The sequence below is a fragment of the Monodon monoceros genome, unplaced genomic scaffold, assembly GCF_005190385.1.
Source record: "Monodon monoceros isolate NGI ecotype Baffin Bay Population unplaced genomic scaffold, NGI_Narwhal_1 Super_Scaffold_18, whole genome shotgun sequence".
NCBI lineage: Eukaryota > Metazoa > Chordata > Mammalia > Artiodactyla > Monodontidae > Monodon > Monodon monoceros.
Genome location: NW_021703774.1, coordinates 143,482,351 through 143,500,682, shown reverse-complemented (window position 1 = coordinate 143,500,682; position 18,332 = coordinate 143,482,351). Strand labels below are relative to the sequence as shown.

The 18,332-nt window shown below is 39.7% G+C and overlaps 1 protein-coding gene across 4 annotated transcripts in view; it reads right to left on the bottom strand.

The window, feature by feature from the left end:
- Positions 1 to 18,332, bottom strand: part of GPBP1L1 (GC-rich promoter binding protein 1 like 1) — a 57,447-nt gene that overhangs the window by 4,986 nt on the left and 34,129 nt on the right. For all 4 annotated transcript variants that reach the window (XM_029227447.1, XM_029227448.1, XM_029227449.1 and 1 more), the window contains exons 6-7: positions 9,211 to 9,283; positions 7,537 to 7,730 (exon numbers count right to left, since the gene is read on the bottom strand). In XM_029227447.1, coding sequence (XP_029083280.1) covers positions 7,537 to 7,730; positions 9,211 to 9,283 — 267 coding nt within the window. The remainder of the gene's footprint in view (positions 1 to 7,536; positions 7,731 to 9,210; positions 9,284 to 18,332) is intronic.

Genomic DNA, 18,332 nt, shown 5'->3' with positions numbered 1-18,332 from the left:
ACAGCATGCAGACAGAAGCTCAGCCTGTAAGATCGTAAGGAGTGAAATGTTATGTGCAAACATGAATTCCAAGAGTTCACCTGTCTCAACACGATTGGGAGGTATATAACCTTGAAGGAAAAAGGCAGACAGGAACCAGAAAAGCCATGGGATATTAACAGGTATTTCTCAAAAACAGAGCCCTAGTCCAATAAGCCTGGGAGATGCTAGGCTGAATATAGTTCGACAACAGGTTTCTTTTACTGTGCTGTTTCTCAAAACACTTAACTATATACGTGAATTGAGAGGCAGATATACTACACAGCATTTTCTAAACTTATTTGACCCTCCCAAATGTTTTCTTTTATAGTGTGCTGTTTGTTAACCTCTGATGTAATCCTGACAACCCCCCACCCCTGCCTCCAAAGAGCACATCAGAAAAATGATGTTTTCTAGGAACACTGATGGCAGGAGGCTAGGTACAGGCCAGGGTGGGCAATATAAACGGCTGGACAATCCTGGTTTAGTCCAGGGGTCCTTCTTTTGCTCGGTCTTGTGGGGTCTGGGCCCATTCTGTCACTCTGGCCCTGACCCCAACCATGATGGCAGCACAGTGTACATGGAATACTCCATTTTTCCTGAGTCAATCACTCTTGTCTGAGGCACATCAATGGAGTGAGGCTAAAGAAAGTAAAAAAGTCTGTTTTTCCAAAATGAAACAGTTAGAACCAAGAGATCTCTAGGACAAAGGAAGGGTCTGAGTGAAAAGGATTTCTTTCTTGTTATTAAAGATAATATAGGCTAAAGAAAGGAATAAACTTAACAGAGTTATCTACTATGTACCAGATGCTTGATCTATTTTATTTAATTCTTAACCCAATCAGGTATAATTATGTCAAATTTTTACAGAGAATTACACTGACATTAAGAAAGTTATGTAATTTGTCTGAGGTTACTCAACTAGGATACAATATTGTTTTCCACAATGCCTCCAAAAAGAGCATGCCAGCAGATAAAAGAGACAACGACCTAACTGGAATGGAAATTAATTTTTTTCTTGCACTGATGAAAATCTAAAGATGGCTGTTTATTCAGGCTAAATATCAAAGACAATAGTTTCCCAGAGTTGCACAGGGTCACCAGATGCCTTGTCTTTTAATATTGCCACCTCAGGGCACAGAAACAGGTGAGTGTCTGCCACAGTAGTACGATAGTTTTACCAGACAGTGTTACGTGCAACAGGATACTGACATCTCTATCCAACTTTATTCCAACTTAATTTTCAGTAATTCAAACACTATATTATATAGTGTTTGGTTGCTCACTAGAGAAAACCATTATGCCCTGTACCCCCTTTATTAGAGGAATTATATATGTAGAAATCCACTAAGGTGAGGCACAAACTATTATGTATAAAATAAGCTACAAGGATATATTGTACAACATGACGAATAATGGAGTATAACCTTTGAAAATTATGAATCACTATATTGTACACCTGTAACTTATATATTGTACACCTGTAACTTATATATTGTACATCAACCACACTTCAGTCAATCAATAAAGGAGGAAAAAAAAGGAATCCACTAAAGTGAATCACATATCAGCTGCTGTTTTCTTTTTAAAATATCCTCTCCTTTTCTCCTAACTCCAAATCAACCTCAACTCTCCACCTCAAATGATCTTGTCTTCTCCTACTGGACTGACGTCAGAAGTCACTGGATCCGGGGATTCCCTGGTGGCGCAGTGGTTAAGAATCCGCCTGCCAATGAGGGGTACGTGGGTTCGATCCCTGGCCTGGGAAGATCCCACATGCCATGGAGCAACTAAGCCCGTGTGCCACAACTACTGAGCCTGCGCTCTAGAGCCTGTGAGCCACAACTACTGAAGCCAGCGCGCCTAGAGCCTGTGCTCTGTGACAAGAGAAGCCACTGCAATGAGAAGCCCGCGCACCGCAAAGAGGAGTAGCCCCTGCCTGCCCCAACTAGAGAAAGCCTACGTGCAGCAATGAAGACCCAATGCAGCCAAAAATAAATTAAAAAATAAAGTTATTAAAAAAAAATTTTGTCACTGGATCCAAACTCTCCCCAATTATCTCCTTTGCATCTCAAGTTCCTTCGATAGGTCCCCCTCCCTTTCTACCATTCTACATCCATTTGTTCTCATTCCTTTATGAATTTATCAATTATTTCTCCTTTGTATCTTTAATCTCTTTCTCTCTAGTAAGTTCTTCCATTTTATCTACAAACATGCTAAGCCACCTTACTGAAGCGAAGGGGGAAAAAACAAAGATATATTTTCCCTTTTACTACAATCCTTTTATTTCCAAACTTTTCTGCATAATTCAGTATCTGCTGCCTTTCACTTGTTCATTCTTACTATTTAATTCCCTGCAACACTCAACTCTATCCCCATTTTAATGAAACAGCTCTTTCAATAAATAAGCAAAAAATCTTGTCTTCATATTACATTCAATGGTCAGCTTTAAAGTATCTGTTTTTGTAGAAGGAGAGATTACTTGTTACCTATCTTTTCTGAACCTGTCCCTCTTTCCCTTCTCAATTCCCTGATGCTTCATTCTCTTCTCGCCTCCTGAATTCCTTTCAGTCTATTCAGTGGATGTAGGCATACTCAGTGCTCTTCTACTGCAATCTGTTCCTAGGTGAACTTCATTAGAAAAACTAGTTATTTGTAATTGTTTAATCATTCAAATTGTTAAAATCATGGAGCTAATGTGACCCCTAAACTCTCACCTGAGCTTTTGGCTTTAGTCTTACTTCTCCCCACCACTTCCCAACTACCAGCCATCCACTTGTCTTTTCCCAGATATGGCATGTTTTGCCTCCTTTTTTTATTTTATTTTATTTTATTTATTTTTGGCTGTGCTGCGTCTTCATTGCTGCGTGTGGGCTTTCTCTAGTTGCGGTGAGCGGGGGCTACTCTTCCGTGCAGTGTGTGGGCTTCTCACTGCGGTGGCTTCTCCTGTTGCAGAGCATGGGCTCTAGGCATGTGAGTTTCAGTAGCTGTGGCACACGCAGGCCCAGTAGTTGTGGCTCGCAGGCTCCAGAGCGCAGGCTCAGTAGTTCTGGCGCACAGGCTTTGTTGCTCTGTGGCATGTGGGATCTTCCTGGACCAGGGCTTGAACCCTTGTCCCCTGCATTGGCAGGCGGATTCTTAACCACTGTGCACCAAAGAAGCCGCCCTCCCCCTGCTTTTTTGGTAACGAAGAGCTCCTCTGCCTGGAATGCCCCACCTACTTGCTCCCTAACAAACTCCTACTGTTTTTTTTTTCTTTTGGCTGCTCTGGGTCTTCGTTGCGGTGCGCAGGCTTCTCTCTAGTTGCTGCGCGTGGGCTTAGTTGCCCTGTGGCATGTGGGATCTTAGTTCCCCGACCATGGATCAAACCCACATCCCCTGCATTGGAAGGCAGATTCCCAACCACTGGACCACCAGGGAAGTCCGTCTCCTACTGTTTTAAAACTACCATTTGTTGACTAGTTTAGGATATGTCAGTACTATATTCCAAGTACTTCGAGTGGCATGAAGTCTGACTCTAAAACCAGAATTCTCATCCTCCTCTCTCCTTTTTATGCTTCAAGATGGGAAGCATTCTGGGGCAGTGGAAAGAGCCCTAGTTGAAGTTAGACAAACCTTGTTTTAGAGTCCCAAACTCCATAATTTTATTAGCAATGTAACCTAATATATTACATAATTTTCTACATCCTAAGATTAAGGTAAATGTTATACGTAAAAGGCCTAGTGAATGTCCTGGAACATAGTAAGATGTCAACGAATGGTAGTTCTCTTTCCTTTGCCACTTCAAAACCCAGTTCAAATATGACCTCATCTGTAAAGGCTCTGAGGACCCTCTCCAGGCAGGGCAGTACAACTATTTTTTATATGTGTCTCTTCACTAGACAGCAACTCTTTGAGATTATTTTTCTGACTCTAGTGGCATATAGCTTTTAAATACACAAATATTCGATGTTTAATAACTGCTGAACACGTAGGGAAAATGAATGAATGGATAAATCCACACCTGCCTACTAGTTATCTCATCTCTGCCTTCCTCTAACATCTCACATTCAAGGGTCCCAGAACCACTCTCATCAACTTTTCCTGAAAACTCTGCTTTCTCTCTTCTCTAACTTCAGTGAAATGGTTCCACAGTTATCCCAGTCTCCTGGGGATGAATGCTCAGTGTCCTGTTTTCCTCCTCTGATTTGCTTCCCACTGTGTGCCATCACCACCTCCCTTCCCTGCTCACTTGCATCATCCCCGTTCAAGCTTCACTACCTTTTGCAAGGATAGTTAACAGCAGACTTTAGTTTTTCTATTTTCATTCTATCCTCAACTCAGTTCTACACAACAGGCCTAAACTGATCTTAAGCTCTGTGTTATGACTTTTATCCTTGTCACTTCTTCTTCCCCAAAAGACTTCTAAGATCCTTGAGGATATGAGTTTGTCTCACTCATTATTTTTTATTTTTATTCTTTTGCGGTACACGGGCCTCTCACTGTTGTGGCCTCTCCCGTTGCGGAGCACAGGCTCCGGACGCACAGGCTCAGCGGCCATGGCTCACGGGCCCAGCCGCTCCACGGCATGTGGGATCTTCCTGGACCGGGGCTCAAACCCGTGTCCCCTGCATCGGTAGGCGGACTCTCAACCACTGCGCCACCAGGGAAGCCCTGTCTCACTCATTATTATACTCTTCTTCTGTTGCCTAACAGAATGCTTGCAGACATTTCACATGAAGTTAACACTTAGGAAAACTTTATAAACTCTGAAGGAATGGAACAAACAAAAGGTATGCTGCCATGCTGATAATAATAGCTACCATTTATTACCACTTACAAGTACCTCATTTATTCCTCAAAAAACCCTTAAAAGACAGGCACTACTACCTCCACTTTACATGATGAAATTGAGATTCAGAATGTTAGAAACTTGTCCAAGGTTGTATCACAAAGAAGGAGCAAAGTGTCATCTGTCTACTTCAAAGCCCTGCTGTTAATTTCCATGCCACAGTTTCTTTCTTTCTTTCTTTTTTTTTTTTTTTTGGCGGTACGCGGGCCTCTCACTGTTGTGGCCTCTCCTGTTACGGAGCACAGGCTCCGGATGCGCAGGCTCAGTGGCCATGGCTCATGGGCCCAGCCGCTCTGCGGCATGTGGGATCTTCCCGGACTGGGGCACAAACCCGTGTCCCCTGCAACGGCAGGCAGACTCTCAACCACTGAGCCACCAGGGAAGCCCCAGTTTCTTTCTTTATAGGAGTTGCTCTCTTGACTGAATTCATATTCTTTTCCTTCTACATCAGAGCAACAAGTATCCTAAACACCTTTCAAAAATAATTCCATTTGTCAATCAGTTTATTCCCATTCATTTTTTCTTGGGCCATGATCCTTTAATGACCTTTCAAGTATATTTCAAGTTGTCCCCAGTGACTTCTTCCTACAGATTTTCTTCACCCTTTCACTTAACTTTACCACCACCTATATTCTGTTTCCTTTTACTGTCAAGTCTCAAAGGTGCCACTACTTCCACTTCCACTCACATAATTCCAGAATCCTCTGAAATCTTGTTTTTCAGCCTTACACTACTCTCCTAAAACCTCAACTCAAAGGTCACCAAAAACTTTCCAACTGCTAAGGTCCAAATCCCCTGTTATTTCCCTCAACCTATTGGCAGCAATTGACAAGTGCTGACAACCCCGGCTGCCATCTTAAATTCACCCACCCAGAAGTGTGATAGCATACGATTTTTTCTATGTCTGAATTACAATTTCTTAATCCTGTTGACTGTGTTATTTTCCTAATATTTATGAAATATTAAGTACTTCCCCAAGTCTTATTGTCCCATTCTTTACTCTTCTTCTATCCTCTTTCCCTCAGAGATCTTATCTACACTGAAAGCTTCATTAACACTAGGATAATGACCCTCAGTCCTGGTATTTTTCCAGTGCTACCAGGTAATCAGAATGGTTCATTCCGTATCCCTCATATATGCCCAGTGTTTTCTATTTTCAGAACATTTTATTTAACCACCTCTTCTAACCTGTAATACTCTCCAGACTTTCCCTGACTATCCAAATCTGGACCATCCTCCAAAGATCTGTTCAAATTAGTTTTTCAGTAAAATTTCCCTTGATGGTCATAGTCTAAGCTGATCCTTGCTCCTCTGCACTGTGTAAATAAATAAAGTGTTTAATTAATTTAGTTATTCCAAATCTGTTTAAGATTTGTTTTTACGATTTGTTATTTTATTTCATACACAATCACATGACCTTTTATCGTTATATCTTGTCATCCCTATTAGACTTTTAGCCCATGGAGGGTGAGGACCAATGTTGTACTTTGTGTTGCTCTTAAGTATCAAACAAGTGCTTGCACACACAGAAAAGTGAATTAATGCTCACTGTTTTTTCTCTCAATAACACAGTAAATCTAATTGTTTCCTTACAGTGGCTGGAATTCATTCAAGCAATTATTGTGTGCTTTTGTGAGGGTGCTAGGGATACAAATATAAAAAAGACCTGAAGCCTTTAAGGAGATTACAACCAAATGAAGAAATAGATGCAATAAATATTGTGATTAGAGACAGAGTGCTATTCAATCAGATACAAGGCTTAATTAGATCTTTAGATGTATGTGATAGAAAAGGATTCCGAGAGTATGACATAAACAGGCAGGAAAATCTCCCAGGTAAGAAAACAAAGGGCAGTAAAAGACAGATTAGGCTTAGGCTACATAGAATTATACACACCAGTGCTCAGGAGTCTGGACACTGTATTATAACATCAGGGGTTGCTAAGTCATGACCCTTGGGCCAAAACTGGCCTGAGGCCTATTTTTGTATGGCCCATGAGCTAATAATGTTTTTTACATTTTTAAATGGTTGAAAAAAAAAAGAAAAGAAAAAGAATGTATTACAAAAAGACCATATGTCATATGTGACCAACAAAGCCTAAAATATCTATCATCTGACCCTTTACAGATAAAGTTTACCAACCCCTGCTATATAGATGGTTTGGAATCACTTAAAGGACTTAATGGGAGGGGATGTGATATATTCAAACTGTTTTAGGATAATCATTCTGGCAGTTCTGTGGAAGATAAAATACAGAGAAATGAGGAAATAGAAGGGTACACTACAACAGTAAATGTGAGATGACAAGGGCATATCATAGAGGAAAAAAACTGATGGGGATTTTATATAACTGCTTGGGAGAGGGGAATGAGTAAGAAAGAGGAAGAAAGCAGCAGCCATGATACTCAGCTACGTGACCAGATGAATGTTGGTGTTATTAATGAAAACAGCAAATCAAGAGAAGCAGGTTTATGAGATGAAGCTAATGAGTATGAGAGGCCTACTAAAAATGTAGTTGGCAGCAGAAGAGAGTTTGGAGACAGTAAAATACTATACATATAACTTAATGGCACCAAATGACTATCTGGTGAGTGACTCAACAGGAAAAAATTAATTTACTAAATTTTTTTCTTATTTATTCTCCCACCTCTGCTGTATAAGGTTCTTACACTGATTCCAAATCATACCTTGGATGGAGGTGGTACAGGCTTAGGAACCAGGTTCTTATAGACACTTGGAACCATGGTTGACAATTTGTTTCCATTTGCATGGTGAGATCCTGGTGAGGTGAATGCAGCAGAGAAGGCAGCAGCAGGATCTTCTTTGGAAACTTTTTTGATGACTAGCATTTTGGAGGGCTGCTTGGCACTAGGTGGGTTTTCTGTGAAATACAATAGTGGAGAGACAAAAGAATGTCAAACCTATTGGTTAACAAGAAGCATAGTTCAAACAAAGGCCTCACTCTGAACAAAGAGCTGACAGTTGAGACTAAGTGACAAACATTTCCTGGTGTGCACTTAACAGATACTCTCAAAAGTGACACTTACCCAGGAACTGTAGGAAAAAAGGCAACATAAGAAAACACTTGATTCTAAATTCATAATCAACCAAAAAGCCCAAAGATGTTAGAAGTCTTTCAGGGGTACAGCATGTCTCATGCACGGTGTGATCACTCAGGCATAGACCAAACAAGAATATATCCAAGGGTAGCTACTCCTGTCAGCATGAGAACACAGAGAGATGAGGAAACTGGAGAAAGGAGTCTGCTATGGGACCTTCTGATGAGGCAAACTGGAGCAAAGCTATACATTAACAAAGGGGAAATGGTACAGCAATTGCCCTTAATCCTGTAACTCAAGATCCAAACCCAGTATTTAGATACACTAAAGCCTTCCTAATATGATGCCTGGCTACTGAACATATCTAATGTAGGAACTAGGAGAGTACAATTTGTAAATGCCAAAGATCCCAATGCCACAGGATCAGGTTTGGTTTGAAATACACTGATTTTTCTACTAACTTTTTTTTTTTTGGTGGTACGCAGGCCTCTCGCTGTTGTGGCCTCTCCCGTTGCGGAGCACAGGCTCCGGACACGCAGGCTCAGCGGCCATGGCTCACGGGCCCAGCCGCTCTGCGGCATGTGGGATCTTCCCGGTCCGGGGCACGAACCCATGTCCCCTGCATCGGCAGGTGGACTCTCAACCACTGTGCCACCAGGGAAGCCCTCTACTAACTTTTTATAAGGCTAGTTATTAGGAACATATATATATAAATGTGTGCATTTATAGGTTTCCCCCTGCCCTATACAACAGACATCATTGATAATTGCCAAAAACAAAAACAACACCCCACTCAGCTAACGGAATCTGGTTGAACAAAATGTTCTCTGGGACGTGGTATTATTTAGCCTTTCAAAGAACACTTTAGAAGAGTATTTAGTAATATGAAAGAATGGTTAGAATATAGTTGTCTACCAAATATTAAGGAGACAACTACAATACATTAAAATTCAATTTAATTGTTATAAGCAAATTAGCAACATTAAAAATTACTTCTAAAAAAATTACTTCTTATGAGCATATTATATTATTCTCCCTTTGCTTAAAATCTGCTTTCAAATTCAGGGCTCTACAAGCTCTCAATTGTCTGTATTCTGACTCTACTACCATTACATCTCAATGGTATTTTGGGGGGCAGAGTAAGAGCTAGGCAGAGTTAGTTACCATGTGCAAATGGATGAGAAGAGAAACCAGAGATAAAGAAACAAGCGATTAAAAAAACAGATAAAGAATTTTTTCTCCTCTCCCTGCTAATAAGAAAAATTTAAAGTTGTGCCTTTAAAAATGGCAAAATCTACCTACCCCACACTCCAGAAGGGGTCCCAATAGGTCTGCATGGCTGATTCTGTTTGCCAGCTTCTGGATTCAAAGAAGGCTAGGAAAAAAGGGGTATTAATGGTTGATATAGAAAACTAATCATTTCAGCACTTTTTGCAAAGTAGCATTCACCATGGAACCTATCAAATACTGATAAGTATATATCAGCAGCACTCTAACACTGTATTCAGAATTAACAAATAAACAGACGATGTTGAAATGCAAAATCAATCTCAGGCTCTCTTGGCTTTCATTTCCTTTAATATGAGAGGATAAAAAAATTTTTTTTAAATAAACAGAGTAAATGTGCAAGTTCTCATCTTCCTCTAGGATATGTATGCCAACTAAGGAGGCACAGAAAGCTGAACAAGAAAGTGAATCACTTTTCTCAGATTTAAGGAGCATAATCTGGTCAGTGAAATGTGAGTATTCATAGCATTTCTAATGAGACTGCTTTAGGGCAGAGGCACACCATGTGCTAGGAATACAAAGGCAATTAAGACAATTAAGAAGAATCCTTATCCCCACAAGGGTCAGTCTTACTACAAAGATAAACTTGTAGACAAATAAGTATAATAAAAGGTTATGGGGGGACTTTGCTGGAAGTCCAGTGGTTAAGACCTCACCTTCCAATGCAGGGGGTGCAGGTTTGATCCCTGGTCAGGGAGCTAAGATCCCACATGCCTCACGGCCAAAAAGCCAAAACATAAAACAGAAGCAATATTGTAACAAATTCAATAAAGACTTCAAAAATGGTCCACATCAAAAAAAAAAAAAAGATTATAGGGACTATGATAAAAATTCACATTAGGGAAGAAGGAGTACTAAGGAAGGAATAGTCAATTCCACTAGAAAGAGAAGTGCTATCAGAAAAGGTTTCATTAGAGGAGACTAAGAAGAGTCCTTAATGATGAATTCCAAAGCTGGAAAACGGGTGATTCCAGGAACAGAATGCTGAATGAACACCAAGACAGGAAAAACATGAAAAAGAGATCTGCAAATAGTTCAGCATTAGTGCTAGGGAATGAGAGGGCCTTTCTTTGGGGAAAGAGATGTCTGGCAAAGTAGGTAAGAGCCAGATTGTGGAGTATTTTTAAGGGAGATTGAATTTTATTCTTTAGGGATGGAAATCCATCTCTCATGCAGAGTTAACATGATCCAACCATTAGTTTACAAGTCTGGTAGCAGCTTGAAGGATGTATTTCAGGGCTATAAACAACTAGGAGACTATTAGGAGACCAGTTTCCTAGTACAGGAAAGTAAGAAGGCGACAGGAGTAGAGGAAGAGATGATGGGAAGGATCGAGAAGTGTTAAGAGTCACAGACTCAACTTAATAACGAATTGTATGGGGGTGTGAGGATGACACTGGTGCCCAAACCCAAACTTTATAATCTGGTACAGAGTAGGAAAATGGCTTTTCAGCACAAATGACCACGGGACATTAAACAAGAAATAGAAAGATGCACAGACTCGACTGCAGAGCTTCTGAATCAAAACCTCCAGAAGTGGGGCCCCAGCAGGTGTATATTTTCAACCTGTCAAGAGGAGACCCACTAGCATACAGCAAGCACGGATACAATCTGAACTATTAATTCAGTATACAAATGGACAAATCAGACAGAATATGGACAGGTAAATACACTCTTCTGGATGGAATAGTAAAGGCAAAAGGAGTCTAGATGAATAAAGTATGACAGAGTAAAAAAAATCCTTGGCTCACATTTTCTTTGCTTGAGTATTCTAATTGTTACACCATTGATTTGTATTCTAAAGCTTTGTTGTCAAATTGTGTCTGATTTTCTTTCTTTTATAAGTGACTTGTTCTTTATGTCTGGATGTCTGAAGGATATTTTTCTTCTAAGTGTTGGCTGTTCTGGCTGTCCTTTCAATTTGTAGTTTCAAGTCTTACTGTATTTCATGAAATTATTCTTGAATTATACTTTTTAGCACCTAAGCTATTCACTTTTGTTATTTTATATTATTATTATATTATTTTTTTCAGGGCAGATCTTTTGGATTTTTTTTTTGCCAAATTTCTGTATCTTTTTTTTTTCAATTCTTAATTTTAATCTATTTGTTTTTTCTTCATTTAAAAAGCTTCCTTTGTCTAATTCTTGAAAAACACTAGTGTTTATTGTCTTGTGCTCCTTCTTGTTTAGTCTTCATTTTTCTGAAATCTTTTATTACTTCTTTCCCAAGTTCTAGCACTGTGAAATTTTCTGGTTATGTCGTTCTTGTACCATTTGGTTATGGTTCTTATCCGTTTTGTGCACGTCTTACAGGTGTAATTTGCATTGCCTGTAGAAATGTTACTCTGTTCCTTATTCTCTTGATCCTATTATGTTGTTCATTTTTATGTGATCAATTTTTGTGAATGTGGATCAAGATAGCTCTCTAACATCACACTTTGTAACTCTCTTCTGTTGTCTTCATGAAGTGCTCAAAAAGATGGCACACTTTCTTTGATGTCCTGGCTCACCTCCTCCTCCCCATGCCTTGTACCTGAACCTTCTCTTCCCTTTGTCTCTACTGTCTCTGTCCCTGCAGCTCAGTCTGGATTCTATTTCCAACAGTTTTGTCCTCAGTGAGGGGCTTTGTTCTGGATGGGAATATTGGCTAGTTAGTATTAAATGTGATAGAACTCTGTGCTGAACTTTATTGCCTCTTGGTTCCAAAGTCATCCTTTCTGCTTGCTCTGTGTAAATGAATCTGGGCACTTTAAAAACTTTCCCTTTGTTAATTTGCTGGCATGTTAATTTTGTCAGTAGAGAGCAAGGAGAGGCTTTTGCTTCTTGTTCCTGTGTGCTTACTCAGCAGGTTCCTGCAGCACTCTGCTTCTGCTAAGCCAGGTTCTAAAGTACAAGTGAGCGCTGACTTAAGTGGTTTTGTAGCAGTGACATGTCCCATGAACAGCTTTACGAGGTACTCTAGAGGGCAGATTTTCAGCATGTTCCCTGGAGAAGCACCTTAGCAACTGCTCTGCCATTCAGTGAGCCACAGCTAAGCCCTTTCCGATAAGGTTTGGATCTCAATCCTGGGGTGGTGATGGGGCAACAGGGGACTCTTCCTTGGGCACTCTGTCTTAGCCCAAGGGTTAGTGGCTGCTCCTTGTATCTGCCAATTCTTTATAGTTTTTTAGAACTCTATATTCTTTATAAGTTCTTTATATTCTTTAGGGTTCTCTTTACTATTTACTAGCTAATCACTCATTACCCCATCCTGTTACAGTTAATAATTCTTTATATTAACTTTCCTTGTTCGAATTATTGTGTGATTTCTCTCTGCTGATTGGTCCAGTCAGACCCTTTATACCTTATCCCAGAACATCTCTGTATTTACTAGTTTTGGGAATATGGAAAACCACTCCTAATTTCTAGCTGCTCTTCTCAAATGTTCTCTAAGCTTTCTAGAACAATTACTGGCTCTTCTGGAAATCCTGGGGTTGTAAGATGCCCTGTTGCTTCCTTCAATTTCTCCTGCACAACTGCTAACACAATACCAGTCAGGTTTTATAGCTTTTAGTGGTTTGTCTCTATGTTGTGATACTTCACTTTATTTTGGTGTAGATGACATCCATGGATTTTTTGAGTATAATTAAAAAAAAAAATCTGTCTATCTTCTATCTACCTACCTACCTACTTACCTAATCTATCTTTTATTTGGCTGTGTTGGGTCTTAACTGTGGCACGTGGGATCTTTTGTTGTGGCTCAGAGGCTCTTCGATGCAGTGTGCAGGCTTCTCTCTAGTTGTGGTGTGCGGGCTCCAGAGCACGCGGGCTCTCTAGTTGTGGCGCTCGGGCTTAGTTGCCCTGCAGCATGAGGCATCTTAGTTCCCTGACCAGGGATGGAACTGGCGTCCCCTGCATTGCAAGACTGATTCTTAACCACTGGACCACCAGGGAAGTCCCTGTCCATGGATTTTTTTGGTTCTTCAATCCTAGTTGCTTTGTGTTCTTTCTTAACTTATTCCTTAATTTCAGACTTACAAAATAATTGCAAATATAATACAAAGAATTCCTGTATATCGTGCATCTACAGTCTCATGTCAACATTTTACCACATTTGTTCCACAATTCTCTGTAAATATATATTTTTCCTGAACTATCTGCAGGTTGAAGAACTTGAAGGATATTCTCTTACATAATCATAGTACAATTATAAAAATCAGGAAATTAACATTAATAAATACTATTATCTAATCTACAACTCTTATTCAAACTGTAACACTGATACTTTTACAGGAAAACAAAGTTTAAAATCACTGTTTTTCCCTCATCCAGTATCCAGTCTAGGTTTACATGTTGTCTTTAATTGTCCTATCTCTTTAGTCTTCTTTAATCTGGAACTTTTCCCACCATGACCATAACTTTTTTTTTTTTTTGCGGTACATGGGCCTCTCACTGTTGTGGCCTCTCCCGTTGCGGAGCACAGGCTCCGGACGCGCAGGCTCAGTGGCCATGGCTCACGGGCCCAGCCGCTCCGCGGAATGTGGGATCTTCCCGGACCGGGGCATGAACCCGTGTCCCCCGCATCAGCAGGCGGACTCTCAACCACTGCGCCACCAGGGAAGCCCCGACCATAACTTTTTAAAAGAGTACTCAGCCTAGTTCTTTTGTAGAATCTTTTAAAATTCTTTTATAGAAACCTCAATTTGAGTTTGTGTGATTTTTCCTCATGGTTAGATTCAGGTTATGAATTTTTGGAGGGCACTCCTCAGTGAATCACATCAGGAGGCTTGTGTTATGTTTGTTCCATGACCGGTGACATATATCTATTTTTTAATCAAACAACATTTACACACAATGAAATGCACCAAGTATACCATTCCATGAGTTTTGAAAAATACCTATACCCCCCCAAATCTATAAAGATAAAGCTACTTTCTACAACCGGAAAGCTTCCTAATGCTCTTCCCCAATCTCCACTCCACACAGGCAACCACTGTTTTTCTTACCATAGATTATTTGCCTATTCTAGAATGTCATATAAATGGAATCATACAGTATGTACCTTATTGTGTAAAGCTTCACTGAGATTCATCATGTTGTTTTATCAGTCATTCTTTTTTATTACTGCATAAGTAGCCCATTACATGATTATACCACAATTTTTCTATTCCTGTTTTGATAGACATTTAAATTATTTCCTGGGAATTCCCTGGCGGTCCAGTGGTTAGGACTCTGTGCTTTCACTGCTGAGGGCCTGGGTTCAATCTCTGGTCAGGGAACTAAGATCCCACAAGCCACGCAGCACGGCAGAAAAAAAAAAAAAAAACAAAAAAAAAAATCCAGTTTTGTGTTACTATGAATAAAATTACAATAAATGTACAGATTTTCATTTCTCTTTAGCAAATACCTAGAAATGGAAGTATTGGGTCACAGGGTAAAGTTTATGCTTAGTTTTATAAGAAACTGTCAGACCTTCCTTTTCATAAAATGGTTGTACTACTACACACTCCTGCTAACAATGTATGAGACTTCCACATGCTCAAAAATGTCACCAAATTTAGTATTTTCAGACTTTTAAATATTAGCTATCCTGGTGGGTGTGCAGCAGTATCTCATAGTGGTCTTAATTTGAATTTCCACATTTCCCTTATGATTAATGACACTGACCATTTTTTTCATGTGCCTACTGGCCATTCATCTATCTTCCTTTGTGAAGCATCTGTTCAAATCTTGTTTATGTTTTTAAAAAAACTGAGTTGTAGGAGTTATTCATCACATTATGGGAACAGGCCCCTTTTCAAATCTATGTTCTGCAAATATTTTCTCTGAGTCTGTGAAATAAGCAGAAGTTTTAAATTTTGATGAAGCCTGATTTATCAATGTTTTCCCCTTTATGGTTATTGCTCCCTGGGTCCAAAGAAATCTTTTTATTATTTTTTAATCCCCTATGTGAGAAAGATATTCTCCTAAGTTTTCTTAGTTTCAGGCCTTACATTTAGGTCTGTAATTCATCTCAAATTCACTTTTTTGTATGCTAGGTGGTAGGGGTAGAGAAGATACACACACACACACACCCCTCTATATCTATAGATATAGTTCCAGCACAGTTTGTTAAAAACACATTTCTTTCTGCATGCCTCCCAGAGTGGCCATTTTTAAAAAATAAATAAAAATAAATAAAAAATATTAAAAACCCTGGACTTCCCTGGTTGGTACAGTGGCTAAGACACCATGCTCCCAATGCAGGGGGCCCAGGTTCGATCCCTGGTCAGGGAACTAGATCCCACATGCCACAACTAAGAGTTCACATACCGCAACTAAAAAGATCGTGCGTGCAGCAACTAAAGATCCCACGTGCCGCAACTAAGACCCGGCAAAGCCAAATAAAAAACAAAAAACAACTCTGTCATGCTAAATGTTTCACATACATCATTTAACATATATGATCTTTTTTAAAAAAAATTTATTTATCTTTGGCTGTGTTGGGTCTTCGTTGCTGCGCATGGGCTTTCTCTAGTTGTGGCGAGCAGGGGCTACTCTTCATTGCGCTTGTGGGCTTCTCATTTCAGTGGCCTCTCTTGTTGCGGAGCAAGGGCTCTAGGCTCACGGGCTTCAGTAGTTGTGGCACACAGGCTTAATAGTTGTGACACACGGGCCTAGTTGCTCCGCGGCATGTGGGATCTTCCCAGACCAGGGATCGAACCTGTGTCCCCCACACTGGCAGGTGGATTCCCAACCACTGCGCCACCAGGAAGTCCCAACATATGTGATCTTTATTCCTTACTACAATGTTGCAAGGTAGACATTACCATCCAACAACTCAGGGGAAATTAGGGTTATTACTTGTCCAAGGTACAAATATAGGACTGTTAATTACATTAAACCAATACTATTTTAAAACAAAAAATAACTTTCTAATTATACAATGTAGAGTATGGGGAAAAAACAAGAAACATAGAAAACCTACTGTAAACAATTAGGTCCTCAAATACCTTTTGTTATTTTTGACTAACTACTCTTTCTTGATAAACCCCATTCTTTTTCAACCAATCACTTCTTAATCTCCCTTACTGCTATTCCACAGGTTCTGCTCTAAGCTTCCTCTCTGAATATATTACTTTCCTTGGGTGATTCTGTCCAACCATAAACCTCAACTACTATCTCTATTTCCATGTGCACACCTCCGGTTGATCTCACCCATCTCTTTGGTACCAAGACGTCTTTATCTTCTATCCTCCAATTCTGCTCCTCCTGTTTTTCCTTTTCAAATTACTTACTTATTATTCATCAATTCCCTTTGGATAAAAATCTTATTTTTGACCCTTCCTTCTCTAGTTACAATGCCATGGTCCCTATCCTTTAGATTTATCTCCAAAACAAGATCTTTAACAACCTAAATGTCTGTGAACAGGAAAATGGATAAATAAACCTAGTATATTCACACCACAGAATATTTACTATACAGCAGTGAGAAAGATATAGAGCAGGGTTTCTCAACCATGGCACTACTGACATTTTGGGCTGGTTCTTTGTTATGGGGCTGTCCTGTGCATTGCAGGAAGTTTAGCAACATCTCTGATCTCTACATACTAGATGCTAATAGCACTATCCCAAGGTGTGACAACCAAAATTTCTCTAGATATTGCCAAATGTGCTCTGAAGGAGGCAAACTTGCTCCTGGATTGAGAACCACTGATCTAGAGCCCTATGTATCAATACAGACAAATCTCAAACAATTTTAAGCAAATGAAAGAGAACTACAATATGACAGTATTCATATAAAGATCAAAATCAGGCAAAATGATATTACAGATTGTCTACAGATACATTCATATAGTAAAAATTTATCAAAACATACATGAGGATGATAAAACATTAAATCAAAATGGTGATTACCTCTAGGGGAACGTTAGGAGAATATGATTAGGGAAGCTTTAACTGTATCTATGATATCTTGCCTCTTTTGTAAAAGAATGGTATAGAGCATACTGGGCAAAATGTTAATATTTCACAAAGCTAGGTTGTGTGCGTACTTGACGGTTTCTCCAGACTTTTCTGTACACTCAGAATATTTCATAAAAGCATAAACACAAGGCTTCCCCAGTGGCGCAGTGATTGGGAGTCCACCTGCCAATGCAGGGGACATGGGTTCGAGCCCTGTTCTGGGAAGATCCCACATGCCGCGGAGCAGCTAAGCCGGTGCACCACAACCAGTGAGTCTGCGCTCTCGAGCCTGCGAGCCACAACTACTGAAGCCCGCGTGCCTAGAGCCTGTGTTCTGCAACAAGCGAAGCCACCGCAACAAGAAGCCTGTGCACTGCAACAAAGAGTAGGCCCCGCTCTCTGCAACTAGAGAAAGCCCGTGCGCAGCAACAAACACCCAACTTAGCCATAAATAAATAAATAAATAATCATTTTTTTTTTTTTAAAGCATAAACACAAAATAAACTTGCCCTTAACGACCTTGTTCAGGTTTGACGTGACAGCAAACTTCCCTTTAGATCACTTAGCAGATGGATAATGCTGCCTTAACATTTTTCTTTCCATTGTCAATTAATTTCCCACTGGGAATGCCACAGAACTGATAACTTATAAGTTTACTGAATAAATAATCCATGTTATAATTTAGTGTTGTAGTCATTTTTCGACTACTGAGTACTTAGGACATTCTGGACAAATATTTAATATATTGGTGTATTACAGACTTTTCCATAATAAAGTTTTAAAGGATAGGCACCTGGGGATAGGAATTTACTTTGATAAATGACATTTAAATTAAGAGCCCCCAGGTCATTTGCTAGACTTGGGAGAAGAGGGGCTGATGCCTAATTTTACTCTTTAGTTGGTTTTGATAACATAAAATGGCTGTCATAAAAGTGACTGGCTTATCTAATGTGCTACTTAAAAATAACAAGTTGCACTACCTAATAGGATTGCCACTAGCCACGTGTGGTTGCTGGGCACTTGGAACGTGTGCCGTCTGTATTAAGATGTGCTACGATTATAAAATGCTTGTAGGATTTTGAAGATGTAGTACAACAAATAATGTTAATTATCTCATTAATTTAAAGATAATGACTACAGGTTAGAATAATAATTTGGACATATTTGGTTAAGTAAAATGTATTATTAAACTTTTTTAAGGTGCACAAAAACTC